General features: G+C 38.6%; 1 protein-coding gene across 1 annotated transcript in view; it reads left to right on the forward strand.

The window, feature by feature from the left end:
* The window catches only part of SPAG16 (sperm associated antigen 16), a 413,057-nt gene that overhangs the window by 247,938 nt on the left and 142,623 nt on the right, over positions 1–22,496 (forward strand). Inside the window, exon 14 of the mRNA XM_040603905.1 lies at positions 5,651–5,777. Coding sequence (XP_040459839.1) covers positions 5,651–5,777 — 127 coding nt within the window. The remainder of the gene's footprint in view (positions 1–5,650; positions 5,778–22,496) is intronic.

Genomic DNA, 22,496 nt, shown 5'->3' on the forward strand with positions numbered 1-22,496 from the left:
ACATGTCAATGTCGTATAAAATGTGTTGCATTTAGTGAAATAATGGGGGGGGGGGGGGGGGGGGGGGGGGGGGGGGGCGGCAGGGGAATCATTGTCATAAATGATGGTAGGCACTCTTTACTGAAATACTGGTAGTTTTACATTCTTGACATGAATAATTGGATGTGTCATATGTGAAGCTACCTAGAAATAAAATAGAGGTCATAAAATGTAAAGACATGATAGGATGCATTTATAACAGCATAAACCAAAGTGGCATTTTAATGTCTTAAGCCAGCCCATTTGCTATACTTGCCCATTGATCTTGGCTGGAAAAGTTCTATGCCTAATTTAAACACATTTTGGAGATAAAGCCATATAATGGGAAAGTGATAGGATTTGGTTTTGTTAAAAGGATTCTTCTTTTAACTGTTACAGTTACATCACTGTAACAAAATTGAAGGCTGGTTGTTGCATGACCTTACAAAGCTTCCTCAGAAACGTGTCCACTTTCATAACAGGTGACTTTCTGGTGTTATTTACCCTGACATTTTACCAGCTAGTGATTGCAGGTCACACAGAAGAATGTTATTTAATAGACATGAGAAAGGGTTTAGTTTAGTGTTTGTTCCATGGAATGACTTGAGAGAGGAGTTGCTGGGAAAGATAGCACAGTTTGAGCGTTTTTGTGCATTTAATGTATTTTTGGGGAAAGCATATAAAAATGGTTGGTAGAGGCACTGACTCAAAAGTACATGCTTAAAATCTCATTTATTTCAATTGGCTCTATAGGTGCTTTTAATTAACATGCTTGAAATGAGTTTTAATATGGCACAGCAATAAAATAAGTAACTATGACTACCTACCTAATCATTCAAATGGTGTCACACCCCACATCCACCAGTTTTCCCAACAGGAGCTGCACATAGAAACCACAAGCTTAAAAAAAAAAAACAAAAAAACAAACAAAAAAAACCCCCACAAGCCAAGAAAGGAGGCAGAGCTTGCCCTGTTTTCATGGGGTTGGTAGTACACGTTTGATGTCTTTTTAAAAATACTTTTAAATAGCAAAAGAATTGGCAACATGCAATCTCACTTGCCGCTCTGGTTTGCTGTGTGTCTTTGAAAATGAGTACTAAGCTGGTTGGAGCACTGCAGGTTGTCCAGTGCTTTGTGCCCTGTATAGCCTTTAGCAATAAATATGTACCAGGCAGTTGTAAAATGCTCCCATCAGGGTGTGCTGGCTTGTTGTCCTTACTGAGTTTTAACTCTGTGCAGATAGGAAAGTATACAGGGTAAGAGAAACATAGCCACTATCTGTATTTTCTTTTCAGTTATTCTACAGTTGATGAAATATTTAACTAGTGCATTATTTGACTGCTATTGTACATTAGTATATTGATGGCAGCCTGTTAATATTCAGCAAAGTCTTATGTGAGTGGAAATGTTTCATATTTTCTGTTTTCAATGCAGTTTTACTGAAAGCACTTTTGAATTTGAATGAACCATTCTGGAATGTGATTCTCAAGAGAAGTCTCTCGAAGTGCAGCAAGTAAAATTTTCCCACCGCAGTTGAGCTAGTGATATCAGTAATGGTATGATTAATTTAAATGCCAGCATTCATGCTATATGTGTGCTTCTTTATAGCCGTAACAATCTATCTATGTTTCTTTGAACCTGTTAAGAAAAATCAAAACCTGGTGAGGTAGAATAAAGGCTGATTTACTGATGGACATCATTACCTTACCTGAATTTAAGGGAAGGAAAACTGACTTTGTAGAGAAAAAGAGAACACTGAGGATAACTAGTCATGAGTCAAGAAAATTCATTAACTGATATTTTATGTTGAAAAAGTAGTAATAACACAGGTGAGGGATGAAGGTTGGAGTCAGTGTCTGAGATGAGGTTGAGAATGCAATCTGCAAAATACTGAACTACTGAGCAGTATTTCTACCATTTAGTTAGGACCTCTTTTTCTGCCTCTGGATGTAAGTAACAAGAGTACTGCAAATGCCTAACCTACTATTCATGGGTGACTCCCTCTGTCTTCTGAACTAAAATGTTCAGAGATGGTGAAGCTTATATCCATGAGGCTATGTGTTTATAATGAGAAAAAAAAAAAATTAGATGATGAACACTGCTACAGATTTATTTTCGTGTAGATGAACTTGAACCATTGGTTAGAAATATGAGCTCCCATAAAAAAAAACCCAGGGAGATGCTCTACCCTTCATATCAACTTCTGTTTTGTGGAAAAAGGACATCTAAATAAAATGTTCCCCTTTCCAACCAAAAGATAGCTTGTATACAAGACAGTCTTGCTGAAATTATATCTCAACTGGGAGGGAAGATGAGTTTATTTTATGTAGCAGTTCGAAGTTCTTAGAAATATCAGTCAGTCAGTCAGTTACCAGAGTGGTAAATTAAATCTTGAGAGCCAGAGTCCGCTCATCAATACACAATGATATGGAAGTGGCAAGAAGAGAAACAGACAACTGCATCAGGTCTGGGTGTTTATGTTCTTGATGGAAAAGTGCAAATCATTTCTTTCCCTTCTGCTGTTGTCATGGTCCATCACTTTAGTCCATTTTCACCTTGCTAAGGGATTCTGAATGGGCCTTCCTGCTTTGCCACCTAATTAATCTCTCACAAGCCTGTTCTTCCAGCCTGTCTGCCTGGGGATGGTCCATATATTATGTCAGTGACTCACAAAATAAAAATATTCTTTTTTCCTTTCCTTTCCTTTCTTTTCCTGTGCTCTTTCATCCCAAGCCCCTCAAGCAGTTGAAGAGGTTGTTCTTCCCCTGCCTTTGAAAGGGACATACATGCTGTTATTACAGGAAAATATCCCCTGTTCTTTTAGTGGAACACTGTCACACTGTGGTGTGTAAAGTTGTCTATGTTTTCAAAACTAGTAAGTGCCCACAAAAATACACAGCAGGATTCTGCTTGTCAAGAAACTCAAAGTCCTTACAGTGTAAACAGGCAAGCAGGAATTTGTTGGTCACTTTTGAAAAATGGCATGCCTATACACAAATAAAAGTATATGATCTGAGATGAAAAGGGCGTATTCTGTGGTGTAAAACATTACCATGAGACTGTGAAACAAAAAACACGTTATGTTATTGAAGTTATTTTATTGTCATATATCAAGTGATCGTGAATATCAGATATCTTGTGCACCAAGCTCTAACAGCCACAATACTGTATGACTAGTTTAAAATGAGCCCTTGTGATAAAATAACACATGTAGTCTATGTAACAGATAATACTGAAGAGCATAATGTACTATCTATAGTAGAAAAACATAGATTCTGTAAAATGAAACCAGTGGAATGAAATATTCCTTTGAATTATATTTCCTGAATAGTATTTCTACTCAGAAACATCTTATCTCCTTTCTACTACTCCTTCTGTGGGGACAGGCTTGGCGTTCAACTCGGTGCTGTATATGCATTTCAGTCTGAGAAACAGAAAGGCATTAAAATAGGTTGGGCAAGTCACTTTGTTAGATCAGTGATCATGGGCAGTGTCCATCAAAACCTTTTAGATCTACTGGTCTGTATCTGATCTGCAGATACTGATCTGTGCTGTTGATACAAAACCTGCAAGAGCTTTGGGAGTCTTCTGGTGTCATACATGCAGGAAGAAAAGGAAAAAAAAATCACATCTTTAATTCCGTCTGCTGACAGCTTCCTTAATAAATATTGTAAGAAATTTCTCTGTTAAGAACCACCCAGTAATCTAATTTGCAAGCCCCAATGATATATTCAGCAACCAGCTCAGGGGAGGTGTGTTTCTACTGTCAGAATCACATGAGCAGAGAATAAAATTCTGAGCTCTCACTGAAAGCTGTAATAATTTATGATGAGTTGTTGGCTTTTATTTTTTCATGCTATTTTTGACTCAGCTGAACAAAGAGGATAGAACAGTTACTGACTTTACACTGATTAGGTTTTTCCATAGTATGCTCACCTACCTGTATGTAACAATATAAACACTGCAAATTCATGAAGTTTCATGTATATCTAGAGAAATCATAGAGTGAAACCTATATCAGCATGGGTGACTTGTAAACAGCCATAATGGGTGGTGAATGCTGGTTCATTTCAAGCTGTCTCCCCTCTTGATGTGCTTGTGTAGGAGTTAAGCCTTTGCCATTTCTGCTCAGTTTGAATAATCCCAAAACCAAACATTATTACCTTGTGTGTTGTCCTGGTGAGGCATCCCTGGGCTCTTCCTTCTCTTCTCCTGGACTCCAGTTTAAGGAATATTCTACTGTAGTTGCACATAGAAAACAAAACAGAAGCAAAAAAGCTTTTACAAGATCATAGCTACATAGGCAACTTCAGGCTGTTTTGTGAGACAACTGATTCTGTACAGCGGTGGTTGTGTCTCTGTTTCTTACAATTGGAACAGCTTCCTGACTTGTGTTCCGTCTTATCAGGTTCATACCCTGAACTGAGAAGCATCAATAGTGTTGTCTCAGAAAATAACTCATTAAAAGATAAGAAAACAAAATGAAAAGATAAGAAAGCAAAACAGAAACCCTTAGGGTATTGCTTCATAGCTGGTTAGCTATGAGAAGGTGGGATAGCTGGAAGTCTTCAGCCTTGAAAGAACTTCCAGAACCGTGTCACAGAGTAATTCCATCTGAGCTGTGGTCAGTTCATGGTAAAAACCTCGATGGTTAGGATTCCCCTCTGTTTCCTTGTAGAGGACTGAAGGCAGTGGGTTGATTGACATTGATAATGTGCAGCTGTGGCCTTGCTTCAGAGGCAGTGGGTTGATTGACATGGATGATGTGCAGCTGTAGCTCGTTCCCACAAAGTGGTTAAATAGCCCTGAGGATGGTGGGAGAGGGGGTTGGGTGGAGAAGGAAGAGCCTGGGTGTAGTGGAGATAGGGAGCAGTGTGGTCTGGCCTCTGTAGGATGGAAAAATGGCATGAACAATAGAATCTGACTGACTGCGAAAGTCTTGTGGAGCTTGCTAATTTGCGTGTGCTGTAACATTTCCTCACATCTGCTTTAAGAACTTACAGCTTATAATGGCTACTGTCGGGGCTTATCCATAGTAAGAGGCCCGTTCTTCAGTGAAAAGGCCTCTTGGGTGTCCACAGTGACAAGACTTTGCCCTCAGTGAAGAACTTACAGGCAGCGCTTAGTTTCTATAAAGCTTTTTGCAGACCCTGAGAAGAAAGTCAGGCTTCTAGCACTCTGGCTTTCTTCGAGGTACATGTTGGCATCGTGCTATAGATTTCTTAGAACCTTTGTTAAGGAATAAGATACCTTTAAAAAGGAAATAGTGCTGTCTCTGTCCTACCCTTTCATCCACATTCCTTTTAAATTCTGTATCAACAAGGTTTTTGAGGGTGCACCCAGAAAACATAAAGCAGTGCTCTCATTGTTGCTCCTTACAATTCAGTCTTCTAAAACCGGCTGCTCCATTTCTTTTACTTTCCTGCTATACCCTTTGTTACTGGGAAGCAAACACTAACTGGTTTATTTTCTCTGTAGTATAGTGCTTGGGTGATGAATAGCTGTCTGTTCATTTTTTCTAAAGAGTATCTAGGAAAGATACATTAAATGTGTTACCAATTTACCTAAACTTGTCTCTTGTTCATATTATCCTGAATGGCAAATGTTGTATTTCTGTTATTTTATTTTGCAGTGAAAGATGCAGATACACAATGTATGGCCATAAAGATTCAGTCAATAGCATTGAGTTTCTTCAGTTCTCCAACACCGTTCTCACTAGCTCTGCTGACAAGACTTTATCTCTCTGGGATGCCAGAACGGTAATCAGTGTTTTCTTGATCTTTCTTGAATTCAAGCAAAGTGATGGCATGTGTGCTGTAAGAAAAAATGCAAGCCAGTGTAAAAATCAAAATGGAAAGTAAGTGTGATGTGGCAATAGAATATTCACCAAGACAGCTGACCAAAAATATTACAATATAACATTTCCATGACGTTTGAAATGAGTGAGTCCTCACAGTGCAATGAATGGACACGTGCCAAGATCACTGAATAAACAGGTAGACTTAATTAGGTGATGGTGTTTTTAGCAACTGATGGTCTGGGTCTGGAAGACTGCGTTGCTGCACACTGTGCTGCATCAGTTCTATAGTCAGAGCAGCTGAAGGTCAGTTTTGTTGGGCTTCTTTTGTAAGTGCTGACAAGTGCTTTAAGTTAGTACAAAGGAAATGGGGGGAAATGCCACAGAAGAAACACAGGCTGCATACAAGTCTAATATATTTATTCTTTCTCTAGAAGGGATTCCCCTCCTACCTTGCCCCTGGAACTCAGTGCTGATTTCTCATGGAATATATATTATTTTCTCCATAATATACCACCATAGGTAGTGTCAGAAACTCTACATCTCTTTCTTTATTCTTCTCTACCTTCATTCTCTGGTATCTGTATAAATGGATTTAGTACATTGGAGAGTGTATTTGTCCCTGTTGCTTTGCAGACCAAATATGTAAATACTGTTCAAGTAGAATATAAGAACAAGGCAAGAGGAATTGTTTTTTCTTTCATCAGAAAGTTCAATAATTATTGCTGCTGTTGTGGTATTTCTCATAGAGCAACTCTTGAAAGTCTCAAGTTGCTACTTCAGTTGGTGTTATGGTCACTTTATATTTCTCAAGCAGTGTAAAGATAAAGGATTCCAGCCCAGAACAGAGAAGGTTGTATTCGTGGAAGGGATTTGAGAGGAAGGAGGCAAAGAGCTACTGCTGTGTATTAATAGGTATTGTCATCAGAGCTGTGCAAACATAGGATAAGAAAAACTGACATTAAAATGACAGTAGAATACTTGAGATGCTCATTAGGCAATTTCTATTTATGGATCATAGAAACAGACTGAATAGAAGGTCATTTACTAATAATCCTGGGCATAAAGCACAACAAGTTAAAATGAAGCCAGTCAAGACTCATTTATCTTAAATATGTTGGTTTGTAAGAATATTTGATACCCAAATATGAATAATTCAGAAAGAGAAAACAATATTGAAATACAAACAAAAGTGTAAAACTCAGTGGAAAAATAGATTTCTGCTTTGTTCTATTTTCAATAAATCCTGCAAGGAGCTGTATCTTGCAAATGTCTCAGTAATCTCCTGTTCATAGCAAATTAACAGAATTATAAAAGATTTTTTTCTTTGATAAGCTTATGGAAAAAGCCTGCTCAATTTTCATTCACCAGCATGGTTTTTCAGCTTTGGGTAGTTTTACTAAGATAGGAAAGAACTTTTGTGAAAAGAAAACATTGTATATGGCATTTTGTTGTGTATTTATTCTGTTGAATTGTTTCCCTCTTCAGTGGGAAATCTTGCAGATTTCAGATACATGACCACACTGAAGCATCACTTTAAGTGGTGAAATCACTGTGGAGATGCTGTCTCCCTCTAGATACTGAATAATATTAAACGTTCCCTCCAGAAAGATGAATGATTTTCTCCCATTAATTTGGAACAGAATATTTTCTCACCTCTGTGAGATCAATTAGCATTAAGGAGTACATTTAAGATAATTTTAATGAAACATGAAAATCATATTCCAGTTTGTTTTCTCATAAATTAGATTCATATTACTAATCACATCTTGCTCTTCAATCATTAACTTTAGTCAGCTCTTTATTATTAAAGATAATGGATGCAGAGAACTGTAAGTCAGAGCAGTGTAAGTTGAATGGACAATGAGCTCTGGATTTGGGGCAGAATGGAACATAAATCTTTGTAATTACTAAGCTGAAGCTATAATGCAGCCTTCAAACTTTGGAAACACACGGTATGACTTTTTTTTTTTTTTTTCTTTTTTTTTCCTGGATAACACAGGGTAAGATCTAGTGGTTCAGAAAAATCTACAGCACATTGACTGTAATTTTAAACCTGTGATGTAAATTCCCTGTAGGGAAATGAGAACACAGAAGAATGAATAGTATTTAGACAGATATGGCTCTTTCCAAACATTTTGGGAGCAAATACAGAGTGTTCATGTTGGATTTGGATAGGAACCATCCTCATGCTGTTCCAGACTCCTAGTAGATTAGATGTATGAGACTGAGGCTGCAATTCATTGGTAGGAATTTGTTGCCAGTAAAGCTGATGGTTCTCGTGCCAAGATAAGCTGCGGAATTTATTTCTCTTTATGCCAGTTTCATAGAAAGACAAGCATATTCTGGCTTTTCACCAGACTATTTTCTCACTGATACATCAGAGTGTGCATCTCTACTCATGAATTGCAAAGTGTGTCCAATGATAAATGTGAGAGGTGCAAAAGAACATGAGACCCCAAGAGTGCAAGTTCATTTGCTTGGGTTAATTCTTCTCATGATAAGCAGTCTGCCACTCATCTGCATCCCCCACATTCTGATGAGTAATTTCTTGGGGCTAGTCAGATTTGTCTGGATAACATTTGAGCCAAGCTGAATCTTTGCTCTTTCTCAGACAGATAAAATGCCAAATATTTATACACTTAAATAATTAAATGGGGGGGGGGGGGGGGAGTACGCACACTTTTCAGTCTGCATGTTTGAAGCTTATTGATTTAGTAACTCTCTCATCTGCTTTCTGATTTCTGAAATGTCAGGTTCTATAACTGGCTATTTCATATTTGAAGAAGTTATGCAGTGACTGTTGTCATTTAGAAGTCAGCATTCAGTAGCAATGTCCTAAGGAATCTGCCCAACAAGGATTTGGAAAGACTTGCGTGTGTACTTCACTGGACAGTCTCATTCAAATCAATGATACTATTCTTGTGAATAAAGTTCAGCACATCCACAGCTCTGTAAAAAGTTAGATTCATGCAGTACTCTGTTTTTCTATTTGATTTTGTGAAAAAACTAAGCATCTGAAATATTGATTGATAATTATTGTCCATTTTGGTCTCTACTTGTCACTGATATTCAAGTGCTTGTAGTTTAATTTTTTAATTATCCAGGATATATTTCTGACTTTATATAGTGTAGCCCAGTGATTTAAGACAAGCCTTATTTTTCTGCATTCCTTTTGCCAGAAGACTGCTGGCACATAACACAAATGAAATGATCCCATTCCCACCCCACTTTCAAACCCATATCCCTGACAACCAGACAGGAAGGCATCAGGCAAGTCAGCTTTTTACTATTTTGGTCAAAGATTACTTAATTGGGGGTAAGACAGAGCAGTGGAACAGTCACCAGATGAGAGTTCTGGCTCTGTGCATCAAATTTTACCCTTGACAGTATCTTCTGGGCTGAACAGCACAATCAAAAGTTAGCAGCTCTGAGGTAGTGTGGTCTTTGATGAATAACACAGGCACCAGTCTCAGAGGAAAAGGGAAAGAACAGAATGAGACTGCCTAAAATCCTGCTTTAAAAGTAGCAAATAGCTCCCAGTAGTAATCACACATTCTTATTGAGCCAGAACCTGGCTGTGGCCACCGTACTCCTCACAGACTGCTGTCACCAAAGTGAGGGAGGGGAGTGGGAATCCAGGCAGAGCCTCCTTTCTGGCCCAGGCAGGAGTGAGGAAATTGGTTCTCTTAGCCCCTGGAAATGGTTCATGAATGTGGTACAGCTACACTTTATATAGTGGGGCAGGCTGGACTTTTGGGCTGACATTACACTCAGAGAAAGACATTAGGAAGTTGTCAGTGAAGAGAGAGATGCAGCTGGGCGTCCCTTTAGGGCAGGTTTTTTTTCTTTAAATGTGATATTGGATAAAAAAGGCCCTTATGTACAGCCCTTTTTAAAGCATTATTTCCTAATAAATTGAGACTTCCGTACTCATGATGTCTGCTTATCATTTTCTACTAATGATTTTTGAATGTTAGCTAAGGTTTGACAGAGTTTAAGTTTCCATGCAGTTAGGTCTCTGGGCAAACCCAAATGAGTGCCCCAGCTGGGAGAAGTGGCAATGGGTGCTCAGCCCTGCTGTCAGGCACCACCTCTCCTGTGGTACACAGCAATCCCACCACCCTTGCTCTACAGTGTTACCCGTGGTGGCGGTGAGATGCTGCCTTGGCCTTTTGTTTCTTGGCTTTTCACAATCTACCCCACATACTTTTAGATCCTGAAATGATCTGTCTGTGATTTCAAAGAAACAGCGGAGTAAATCCTCAAGAATTTGGGGTGTTGTAATTCGCATTTTTGCGGTCTCTTAAAAGGCATCCAATTTAAGGCATACACTATTTAACAGGGCTTTTCACACTGTGTCCTAACACAGAATAAATGCTTACATACACCAGGTTTTGAGCTGTCTGCTAAGGTTGCCAGCTTTCATGTGGCATTTTAATGATGAGGGCTTAGCTGTTTGCGTGTTTCATATGAATGCAGAATAATTACAATGATGCTGACCTGAGCTGCAGTCTTGCCGTTTTTTCCTTCACAATCTACCTCATCTTCCCCCACTGTGTGATGTCTATGGCATGGGGCAGCCCTGCTGTGGTTCCTGTTGCAACTGGATTGTGCCTAAAAGTTAACTCTTACTTGATTAAATTCAGTGGAATTGTTCCCAGCTAGGAATTTCCTTAGATAACCTTTTTCTTTCTTCTAGTGAAATTATCTTTTAGACTCCTTATTTTCATTGTTGATTTTGTCCGAGTTAAGTAGTTTTAAAATCAGTAATTCCCTAAAATAACCTTTTCTATTTTTTTTTCTTCCAGTGAAATATAAATTATCTTTTTAACTACTTGTTTTATAAAGTGGATTTTCTCAGAACTTTTTTGTCAGTAGCTGTACTGTGGGAACACCCAGATCTTTGTTGGGGTGCTGCCTATCTATGGTGGGTGCTTTTACGCCTGTGTTTATTTGGAGGGGGAATTCACCATGCAAATTCAGGAAAAATGTCAGAATATTTAAAGATCAGGCATATGAGACAGGCATAGAGCAGCCAAAGGGAGTTATTTTGAAAACCAGTCTGGTCATCTTTGCGTTTTGTGGCCTAGACCGGTTGATTTATCCCCAGGTAAACACCTTAGACACAAAATTATTAGTCAGAATATCCTCAGGGTATTGGATATGTCAGTTTTATTTGAACCCTTTTGAACTCCTGAGGAATGAATTCAAGAGCTGAGTGGATAGACAGGATGGGTCGTTTAAAAACTCTTTGACAGGCAGTTTATGGTTCAAGTCAATCCTCTTCAAAAGTAGGTCAAAGATTGAAGTTGTCAGTATTGAAGACAAAGAGCTCTTCCATGCAAACTTCAAATCTCTTAGTGTAATTGAATTATGTTGCTGTAAATAAGGGACATGCAAGGATAAGTCCAGTTCCTGGCATGAAGTATAACAAATTTTGTGATCCTGATTCTGTTCTGTGCTTGTAAATAATGGGTTCATATTTTAAAACTCTCTGTCTTAATATGAAAAGGAATTTGAGTCACAGTAAAATATGAAATCAAAACCAAATAGCTATGAATACAGATTATGTTTTCTCCAAGAAGTAATATCATGAAAGACAAAAGTAAAACTTGAAGAGGTTTATGTTAAATCTGTTTGGGATGCTTTCCTAGAGACTTGGAATCAATTTTTTTAAAGCCGAAAATATGGCTGAGAAAAAAGTCTTGATTTCTTTCTAATCTTGAAAAATAATCATAAGAAAATCTTGATATAGTCACTGTCATTTTTAAAAATGCTATATTCTGACTTCCCTCCAAAACAACTTCTGTGGAAAAAAAAAAAGCAGGTTAAAACAAAATATTTCAAATAACGAGCATATAACTGCTATTTGGAACAGTTGACCGAGATGCAAGCAAGAAAGTATCCTATGTTCTTATTTTGCTGTCGGCTGGTTGGGTTTTTTCTTCTTGAGAGGCAGGAAAAGTTACCCTTCCAACTGTATTTGGCTGATGTCCCCAGAATGACCCTCAGACTGGAACTATGTCTCTGTCTTTCATTTGGCCTGCCTTTACTGACTTGTCCCTCCTTTTTCTTGCCTTCCTGACTTTGCTCCTAAATCAAACCATTAAAACCATAAATAGTTAAACCATTTAAAAAGGTTTAACAAACTGTGCAATCAGTTGATCTCAAGGGATTTTTTTCCCTGTTAGACTAGGTTTAAATTAGACTCTATAAGCGTTTTAGATCAGACAAGTTGCCTTGTTTTGCAAAGCTCAGTGGTTGGACTTGGTCTTAAAGATCTTCTCCAACCTAAATGATCCTATGATTGTACTATTCTAAAGCTCTGGGTGAATTAGTGGCACTTAATTATTGTTTCATTAAGCTGTTCCTGTACATTGACATGCCTGGGCCTGTCCACTGGATGTCAGAGTCCTTTTGCCAGTGAAAAGGCAGTCCCTTTTAACACGTCTTCCTCTGCCTTGTCTCCGCGACATAGAAAAGCTGTAGTCTTCATGTCAAGGAGAAGTCTTTGAGAAGACAAGGCAATTCTGTCTATTAAAGCTTAATATCCAGCTTGACTCCTAATTCATGTGAAATATATTAAATAGCTTTATCTTGGCAGTGATGTAGTTAGTTAAAATACCACCTTTTCATCATGATGTTCACAGTCATTTAAGCTGCTACTAGAAAAGATAGCAACAGGGTCCTGTGCAGCCCGATGCATTTGTTCCTGTACAGTTGTGGTTTCCCCAAGGATACTGCCTGGATTTCCTCCTGTAGCCGGAAGTTTGCGCACTTCAGGCAAGGCTTCTTGCAGTGCAGTGCTGCCTGGTTTTAACTTACTGTGTGTCTGAGAGAAAGTCTTGGCTCCTTTCTCGTATTCTTCCCTTTTCCATGGCCAGAGCAGTCTACAGTCCTTACCTAACAAGCTATAGGCGGACCTGCTTTTGAACTCCTGCTTGCTGCTAAGCTCACAAACCTCCCAGCACACCTCATCGCCTGCCTCTCTCCCTCCTAACGGGTCACTGCAGCCACCCTTCTGCAAGGTTTTATGCCTTACACCAAGGCTCCTCTTCTGGTTTAAGGCTGTCTTTCATCCACGTGCTGTGTTTCCCCCATGCTCCCCAGATGGTCCCCCCAATCTAATGATGGTTGATGGGGAGGTGGTTTGGCCCTGTGAGTCTCAGCGCCCAAGTTTCTATTACTCTTGCCTTACCAGCTAGGAGGTTGCTTCTGGGCAAGGCATTTTGGAGTGATGTAGTCGTGTGAAACACAGGCCTATAATTACAAATGAGGGGCATCCATATTCCAGGCAGCAGGCCATGCAATTCACAGCTCTGCTGACAGCTCCCTGTGATGTATCACTGACGCAGATGTGTTGTAAACTTGCAAGGGCAGGCAGAGAGGCAACAGTGGAATGGAGGAGAGTATTAATTCACTACAGATTGAATCGGATTTCATCAGGTGTAAAATTAAAGTGGATCAGTTTTCATTTGCTGCTGGTTATCTTAGAATATTAGTAGTAATTAGAGAGCTATAAATAGATAAATTTGAAATATTTGAAGCTCTAGCCAGGGTAATAGTCTGGCTATAGATTTCAGTAAACAGATAGTGTGGCTCCTGGCACGCTGTGCAGGGAGTGGGTTCTGTTGGAATATGCAGTGTAATGGCATTTGACTGTGTCACTGATTATTTAGAAACAAAGTGAGAGAAGCAGGCTGTATTCCTGTCTGGGCAGCAAATAGATTGACCTGAATGTGAACTTCTTACCAGCTGCCTGTGTATATCTATAATGTGTGTCCATGATATATTGCAGTAAGTATGAATTTAATTTTTATGTCGCCAATGTCACTTTGAAACAAAATGAGAGTAAAGTTCCTTCAAAGTCTTTGGGAAAGGCCTGACTGCAAAATAACATTTGCATTGACTTCTTGGTCCTAAAACTCTAATTAAATTATTGATTATGAAGCTGGCTGCTTTCTTAATAGTTCCTAATGTAACAATTAAAGCAAAGTAAGTAATTAAAAATGAAAAGATCAGTCCACAAGTACAATCTTCAAAAGGTCATTTTCAACTTAATCGCTTTTTTGAAAGAGGCAAGAATAAAACAAATGAGTCATTAGTAAAAAAGCAATTTTGTGTGTGTATGTGTGTAATAATGTTCCTGCCAGATTACCACTGGCCACACAATGCCTAAATTAATTAAAAATAATAGCTGAATTTACTTAGTTGATATTATATTAACACCTTTCTTCCCAGATCAGGCCTCCGTTGTGTGCAATAGAAGGTACATAGCCATAGCATGCTTCTACTCTGGACAGCTGATAACCAAGGCAAAAGCCAGAAGCTTCAGCCAAGGAGACAACAAAATTTCAGTGAAACTATTATGTTAGTGTTTAATATCGTAAGTAGTGCTTTGTACCACACAGACCACTTATTAGCAACTTTTTTATAGGTGTGAGAAGTAAGGGGAAATTTTTAAGGCTCAGTTAAATTGGTCCATGGGTGTTTATAGGTGTGAAAGGTAGCAGAGAGGAAAGCACAAAGGTGTTTGCCAGACAATTTTTAAAAGACCACTTAACACTGTTGCCTTTGACACAGCAGAAGTGAGAGGTGACACTGGACAATTTAAGAACTGATAGAAAGTTTGGAACCTGCAAGCACAAACTAGTCACTTGTAAGCAAGTTACACAACCAGGCACTGGTTGCCATCCTGGGCATGGAGAGCTGCGGAGTTCTGTGCTGGTTGCATTCTGTACTGCGGGCTTTTCACAAGGTGCTCGTACTGTTGTATGAAGTAAAATCAGTCACAGCTTTTGCATCATCTCTGAAATTTAGCTACCATGTCTTGACAAGTCAGGGAAGGAAATACATTTGAGGTGAAAGCTCTATTACAAATACTTTACTCTCTGCCACAGATCTTTTAGTATAAAATGAATAGCTTACATATCGCTGCAAAAGTAGCTATTTGGTGCAATAGTTTACAGGTATGAAGACAGCCTGTTCTGATGCCAGTTATAAATGTAGTTCAGTATCACTGTACTGCTTGCACATGCAAGCTAATCAGAAACTAAGCCAAACTTTGAAGCATGGATGTGGAAATTTGCTAAACAAACACCTGCTGTAGTTGGCACCTCCTGTGCCTGTAGAACATGTGCATTCCTGTGTGCAGGGAAATTCATTAAACCATGGGAGACAGAATTCAGATAAGCATGTACATCAAAGAAATATGTGTCAGGGTATCTAGGAGCTGCCTAATATTGTGAACTTTGTAGATATCTGGGGAACTGAGATCCCATGAACAGTTACTGTGCACAGCAAATGTCAGTGCTTTCACTAGGTAGTAATTGTTGTGCTTGCTACAGTTAGATTCAGCTTCAACACGGTTGCTCAGAGTCATATCCCATTCTTGATGAGTCAGTGGGGTGGGGGGTGGAAATTCCTATGCCATTTAGGTTGCATGAGAAATAGATAAATCTGCTGGTCTATTAAGGTAAAGGCATTGCATCTTAAATGTTGGTTTTTTTCCTTTATGCAATTAATTGTGGGATCTTCTTTCTGTTCTTATCAATTGAGGAAAGCAGATTATAGACATGAACTCTTTATGAAAGGCCCTCTTAGTGGATCAGCATGTCTGCCTATCTACCTGCACACCTACAATGCTCTAACATGTTGTGCTGAAGAAAAGGAGTAGATGGTTTGTTATCTTTCCTTTTATCTGGTTTCCCCGGCGAGCTGTTTTTAAGTGCTAATAAGTACAGAGCTGCTGTTCTGTCAGGTTGAAGTAAGGCGTCTGGACACATTGTTTACACAGAATATGCTATGATGGGTTCTTACTTTTCCAATTCAAAGATTACACTAGACTCTCTAGTCCAAGCATGAGCTGTTATATATCAAATCATGTATTCCACTGCCCCTTCCCAGACATAGCTATAAAAACTTAAGTTTCAGAAGTCTGATGACATGGTGACTGTGGCTAGTCATTCTTAAAAAGATCTATTAAAACCCAAACAAATCCCAAACTAACAGATCAATTTCCTTTCTACTAATGTTGTGAGGTTAAGTAATATATTTTCAATAAGTAACTTTCCAGTTTGATAAATACTGAATCAAAATGTTATGGTCAATCAATCTGTCTCATTGTATAGATTACTCCCTTCTAACTGCTACTGCTTGTATGTAGATTTATTCCCATTCTGGCTCCCCAAAGCTCACATGTCCTTTTCATAATAGCGAAGGAGAATACTGTCTGGGAAGTGGCTTGAACTGAGAAGCAGGCAGACCTTTGGGATGACTTCAGCTGTGTGTTCAAAAGACTGGAATTTCAGAGCTTGCATGACATTTGCTTAAAAAATATTTTCTTGCTGCTTCAAGACAGCTTAATTAGTCAAATTTAAGTGTCATCTGTAAAATAGTTGAGGGTCCTAGTTTTGAAGGAAGAGCTGTAGGCTGACAAATTGGTTTTGAGTAGGATGCCCCATGCAGCGTCAGTGGATAGTGAAAGCTTGCCATGGTAATTCATACTTCAAACATTTCTGATATGACAGAATTTTTGTAGTACATATTTAATGTACAAAGAACTGCCAGGTTTAAAACAGTTTTATGCTCTGATACCCCCAAGGCAACAGCACAGATAGGTGTTGTTCACATTTTATGGTCCAAGGCCAAAATGCAACTCTTTGATTATAATTGAATTCAGCTTCCACATTTATAAGCATGATAAATAGTTGAGGATATTTTATATTAAGAGGCAGCATGGTTGGTCTAATATGAAACTGATACAAAATTCAGGAGATGCTTCTTCTCTTCCTCACACAGCCAGGAATTTACTTATGAGTAACAGGCATATCACTTCACCTCTTTTCCATCTCCCATTTCACCTTGGTGATGTAAATTTTATCTTGGTGATATAAACTGTGGCATAGGACATGAAAAAACACATTAAAAAATAAGAGTGTTGCCATCTTACAGTGTGCTGTCCTAATAAACTAAGGAGGATTCAGCTGAGGTCCTAAAATTTGAATACATTTAAATCTCTCTTTCTGGAATCTTTTTCTCCACTCATGTCTTCTGGGTTATTTTGTAGAAAGGATTAAATTGATGCAATTGAGAGATAGGCCTGGTTGCTAAAATGGTGGAGATGGAATATAAAGTTGTTCTGAGATGGAGCTTCAGGTGTTGTACAGCATTGATATGGATACTGGGAGACATTAGCATGGACTGTTGGAGAGGAGAAGCAATGAGGCAGCACCTCATTTGTGTTGTACAGCTCTGTTTAAAATTGCTCCAGTAGACTACCCCAATGGGATTTCATATTGCCTATAGAAACAGAGGTGCACAATGCTTTTGTTGTCTTGAAGACAAGGTAGTGTGATGGCACTGTAATTGTGAAATTGTCAGAACTAGTGGTGACTCACTTTGTGGAGAACTGTGATCTGAACTGGTATCCTGAGAACCCCAAGTGTTCCCACTCAGCAGCAATGAATACAATGCTAATTACATGCTGTAATTTATGCGAAGCAATGAAGAGATCTGTCTCTGTCACTGTGCCAGTCTGGACTTCCCTAACAGGATGGTGTTCCAGTCAGTGGTGTGAATTGCTGTGTCACTGTAGTTAACAACCAGGTTTTCTTGCATCGCAACATTTGCCCAGGCTCTTCATCTGGATGCAAGCTTCTCCTCAGAGTGCTGTGGGCTCACTTCAGAATTTCCTCTGTCTGTTTTCTCCTCCTGTGTTTAATGGTATCTCCTTTATTTTCTTAGAACAATTAGGCATACCTCAAGGATGTACATTTACCAAACTGGTCAGCCTGCAATTCCTCATCTCTACCATAAATCCTAGTCACACACACTATCCCATGCCAAAGCCAGCTGTGAGTGCACTAATCCCTTCACAAATGCTACATTGGATGCTTTGTGTCCTGCTTTCCTGGCAGGATAAGGTCCACCAGTTTCATTTCAGGAGGGCCATCTCAGAGCCCCTCTTGATTGTGAGGTAGGTGATTTCAGAGCTATGATAAAAAACAAGCTTCAACAGTGGCATCATCGTCTCTCAAGTTCAGATTTCTGGCAATTGTTTGCTGCAGCACTACTAAAATTAATTGTTTCAGGACCTAAAGTGTCCTGGCAACAACAGAGGAGGAACGAGATGCTGCCAAAAAGGTACCACCAGTTGATCTCCTGAGAACTGACTGTTCCTGCATCACTCAGCGTGGTTTTCAGGACAGAAAGGATTTACCGGTAAACACTGGTTTTACAGTTTATTTAGCTTTTCATTTTCTCTAACAATAAATATGTGATTATTGCATTCCTGGTTTTCTTCTTTTGTGGCTCAATCCCAGCTTCTCTGTTTCCAAGCGGCTTTTAGGCCAGTGTTTTGCAAATGATAGTATTTTACATGCCAGTCCCTTACTCAGCTGATTGTTTCTTTCCCCTCTCTCCTCAAAAATGTTTTATAGAGAAGCAGTAATCTTTCAAAAAGAAGACATTTATCACATGCAGATTGAAAACACTAGGACAAAACTGATAGGCAAGAAGCAAAATTTAGCAATGTGATAAAGCCTTTGTACATACTTTTCCCATGTTGGCGACGAGAATAAATATCAAAGGTCCAATTCTCCACTGTGAACAAGCTCACAGGAAAGGAGGTTGTGATGTATGCTGATATGACTGTGCCACAGTCCTACTCTTTATTTAAATCTCTTCTGGTTTATACTAGTTTTGTGCAAAAGCAACAAAGTTTCTTTAGCAAAAAGTTACTGAAGAACAGGAGTGGTCAGGACTAGAGTAAGGCCAGGTGGGACCCTCTGCGTATTGCACTCCAGGATCTACCCTGATCCTGCTGCCAAACCCGTCCCCCTTTCCAGCCCCATCCAGTAATTGCATGCAACTGGTTTTACTAGTTGAGGTGGAACCCTAGAATGTTGAGTCTGGGACTTGATGCTTTTTGGAAATGCAGATAGCATGTCTGCTTGTCACAGAGGCTGTGCCTTGGGAAACAGGTAACATCTTGATAAATGCTCTTGTGTTAACTCTACTTGCCATATCTTTTGAAGTTTAGCTTTTATAATTGTGATTATTACAGACTTTTGTAATTTTTCGTTTATTGTCTTCTACATTCAGTGAAAATTTGAATGCATTCACAGTTTGTGTTGGTCCTGGCCGTCGTACTCTCTGCCTTGGTTAAGTAAGAAATGGAGAGACCTGCATGTAGGAGAGCTCATGAACATGCTTTGTCATTTTCTCCCAAATTATCTGTGATTTTCCTGCAGTGCCACCATCACAGAGACAGAATATAGGATAAGTTAAAATCAGACCTTTAGACATAAGAAAATTGGAGTCTGAGTATTTTATTTTACACAGTTAAAGTACCAATAATTGTCAGTCATATTTGTAATGAGTATAATCTGAGTGTAAAAAAAAAAAATCAAGTTCATAGGAAATAGGATAGGAAATGCAAGATGCTTTGAAGATAAAAAATAAAGCAGTTTTATTCTGAGAAAAACTGCATAACGTTTGAATAATTTTGGTTTAGGGGAAGGGTGTTTTTTTTAATTTGGTTCCCTGTAAAATCTTCCTTTTCCAAATCTGGAAAATGGATTTTACAAGATCTACTGTGGATTTGCAGAGTATTCCCATTTTTGATTCTCTCTTAATCATGTTATTAAAAAGTAGTCTTTTGTCAGCTCCCCTCTGAATAATGCAGAGCCTCATGTCTCAAATTCCCCCTGCCGCTGACAGCAGCAGACATGACCCATGGTGATGAAGTTCAGCTGGATTCAATTGAGCACGGGCAGGGAGAGGCCCGACATTCCCCCATGAGAGACTGTCTTTCTGGGGCTGGCTGAGGACACCCTACAGCCAATGAACCTCAGGGGCACGTATGCACTCCTCTCCAGTACAAATTTTCTGAGACCTGACATCAGGGCACATAGCATCTTTGGAGCTAGAGGGCTTTATTTCAGAAGAATAATTGTCCTACCTTAAATAGAGCAGCTTTGCTGTGGCTAAGACTGATGTTTTGGTGTTTTGTTTTTTTTTCTCTCGTGACACTCTCTTCTTATTACTTTTTTTGTTAATCCAGAAAGTACTCTTTCTCCAGAGGAAAAATGAACATATTGATATCATGATTTGATTTTTAATTTAGATCCAAATGTTTCCAGTGGAGTGTGACTTGCTGTAAATGAGAGTTAAACAATTGTTGAACACGTACCTGCAAGTTAAAAAGAGTGTGTCTACAAGCGTGGGGAAGTATGTGTGCACACATTTTTCTAGATATATTTTGCTCTCAGAAACATTAATTAGTAGTGAAGAGTAAATAGTTGTATTAAACCTAAAATGATAAAGAGATGGTTATGTGACACGGCATAATAACTAGAAAAGGAGAAAATAGTCTACTAACGCAATGTTCAAAAATGGGTTGGTGTAGTGATGACAGCCTATAGCTGGCTGCCTGCTATCTGACTTAGACATGCCACTTTTGAAAAGTTTGCTTATTAAACAAATTGATGAAGCAACTTTGTTACTAGGCTCACTCAACATTAGCAAGTGGATTGCATTTCCTAATTATCATGTAAGGAAATGGATAGTAAAGCTTTTCCCTAAAATATGCATTACCGATTTTCACACCTTATTCCAAATTTTCTCATTTTTAACCTGCCAAAATGCAATAAATATCTGTTTGGGATATGAAAAAAAGCAATTCTTTCTTCTTTAACTTCCCCTTAATTAACTTTTAATGTATGCTGTTACTCGGGGAGCATCCCTTAATACTAAATGTCTCTAAAACAGAAAAGACAGAGATTTAAATGATTTAGATAAACATCTGCCTATCATAGAGACATGAAATTTCAGATTCAGAAAAACAGTGGCTTACTGCCAGCATTCACAGACAAAAAAGCCACCAAAAAAATAGTTTTCCTTTTCTATAAAACTTCTTCCCTTGTGTATATGAGCTTGGAGGAAATGATCAAGCCTTCAAGTACAGGTAACATGGACTGCAAATGGTATGTAATAATATAAGATTTCAGAGTATCACCAAATTGCTCTGTAAGCACCACTGTATTAGCAGAGATTTTGAAGAAGGACGTGTTATTTCTAATACAAAAGTCAATGTTTTGACTTGTTCTGGCAGCCCTCTTATTTTTTATAATTTAAGACAAGAAATGGAAGAAGAGTTGCAGTTTCTATCTGTAGTTTCTGCCTACCTGACTATATAATGCTAATCCATACAGGTATTAAATAATCTTGTTTAGATAAATTGGTTCTGTCTTTAGCAATTTAGAACAATCTTCTAAAGTAATGTGCAGTAAGAGTGTATTAAAATAATTGCCTGCTATTTATTTTCAGCAATATTCAACTGTCAGAAATGGCATTATAAAAAAAATATTTTTTCAAAATCTCGAGGTTTCCAATAGTGGAATCAATGGAGTAAACACAATAATTGTTGTATATATTTTTCTAAGTAATTATAGAGGTTAAGGATGTGTTACAAACCTAAATGCAAAATCTCTTGTAACATTGTTTGAAAATTATCTGATGAAAGAGAAATTCATCATAAAATTCTGATTGACCCAAATATTTCTGTGGAAACATCTTTATTTTTACAAACTTCTCCTGTATGCTAGGCGATGTCGTAGTGAAAATTTTCTTCATCCCTTGAGGGGGGAGCAGGGGGTTTCATTGTCAGCCCCCTGAAAAGGGCTTCTGAGGTGAGCAGAGCATAGACTTGGAGTCCACAGTGCCTGGCATGGGCTGTGCAAAATTGCTGCTCTGCTGCTGAAGACCTGGGGAGCCCAAGTATGTCTGACTGGAATTGATACTGTCAAAACATTTATCATAAATAGAAAATTAGTTCCCCGTACCTTCTATCAGATGTGTAAAATGAGTCATGCAGGCTTTTTAATTTTTTTTTCTTTCCGCTTCTTGCTTTCAGCAGAATACCATGCAAGTGGAAATATACCAAAATGGAACAAACTTAAGTGAAAAGTACAATCTCCAGCATCTCACTGTGTTTCTCAAGTGTTTGAATGAGGTGTGAAGGGACACGGTATTGATTTATTTTATTTTTTTTTTAGCAAGATACATCAGATCTCAGCTTCAGGCTTTGCTGTATAAGCCATGCTGTTTTCATGGCACACTCATACCCTGCTGCAAAGTGTTTCCTCTGCAGTCTTCAGCCCGCTGCTTTGTGATCTTGTGTTATTATGAGAGCACTACTCTCTGGCTGTGGTAATTCATCTCATTGCAGAACATGACTGACTTGAACTGCGTTGTGTAGTGTACCTTACAGTAGTGGTGTCGTAACTCAGAAGTGTCGCTTGTGATAGCTGGTGTGCTTGAAAATTTGTAGTGGATGTTTCACACAGGGGAAATACTGGTTCTGAGACAGGTATATCCATGTTTTCTACCCTAATTTTGGATCTCTGAACAGCAATAAAGTGACATCCTTCCTGGGAAGAAGTGTTTTCTTAATGATCAAATGCATTTCTGACATTTGGGGCGGGGGGGTGTGAAGAAAAACACCACCTTCCTACTTAGGATGAAAAGTCAATAGTTTGAAAACTTTATGTGTATCAATACACGGAAAAATCTGTTCTGCAAAACCAAACTGTAGTGTCTCCAGAATTTACAGTGTTCTTTGACAATTTTGATCTATTTCTCACTTTCTAAAAATATACTTAAATTGAAACTTGTT

Source organism: Falco naumanni, chromosome 8, assembly GCF_017639655.2.
Source record: "Falco naumanni isolate bFalNau1 chromosome 8, bFalNau1.pat, whole genome shotgun sequence".
Lineage (NCBI taxonomy): Eukaryota > Metazoa > Chordata > Aves > Falconiformes > Falconidae > Falco > Falco naumanni.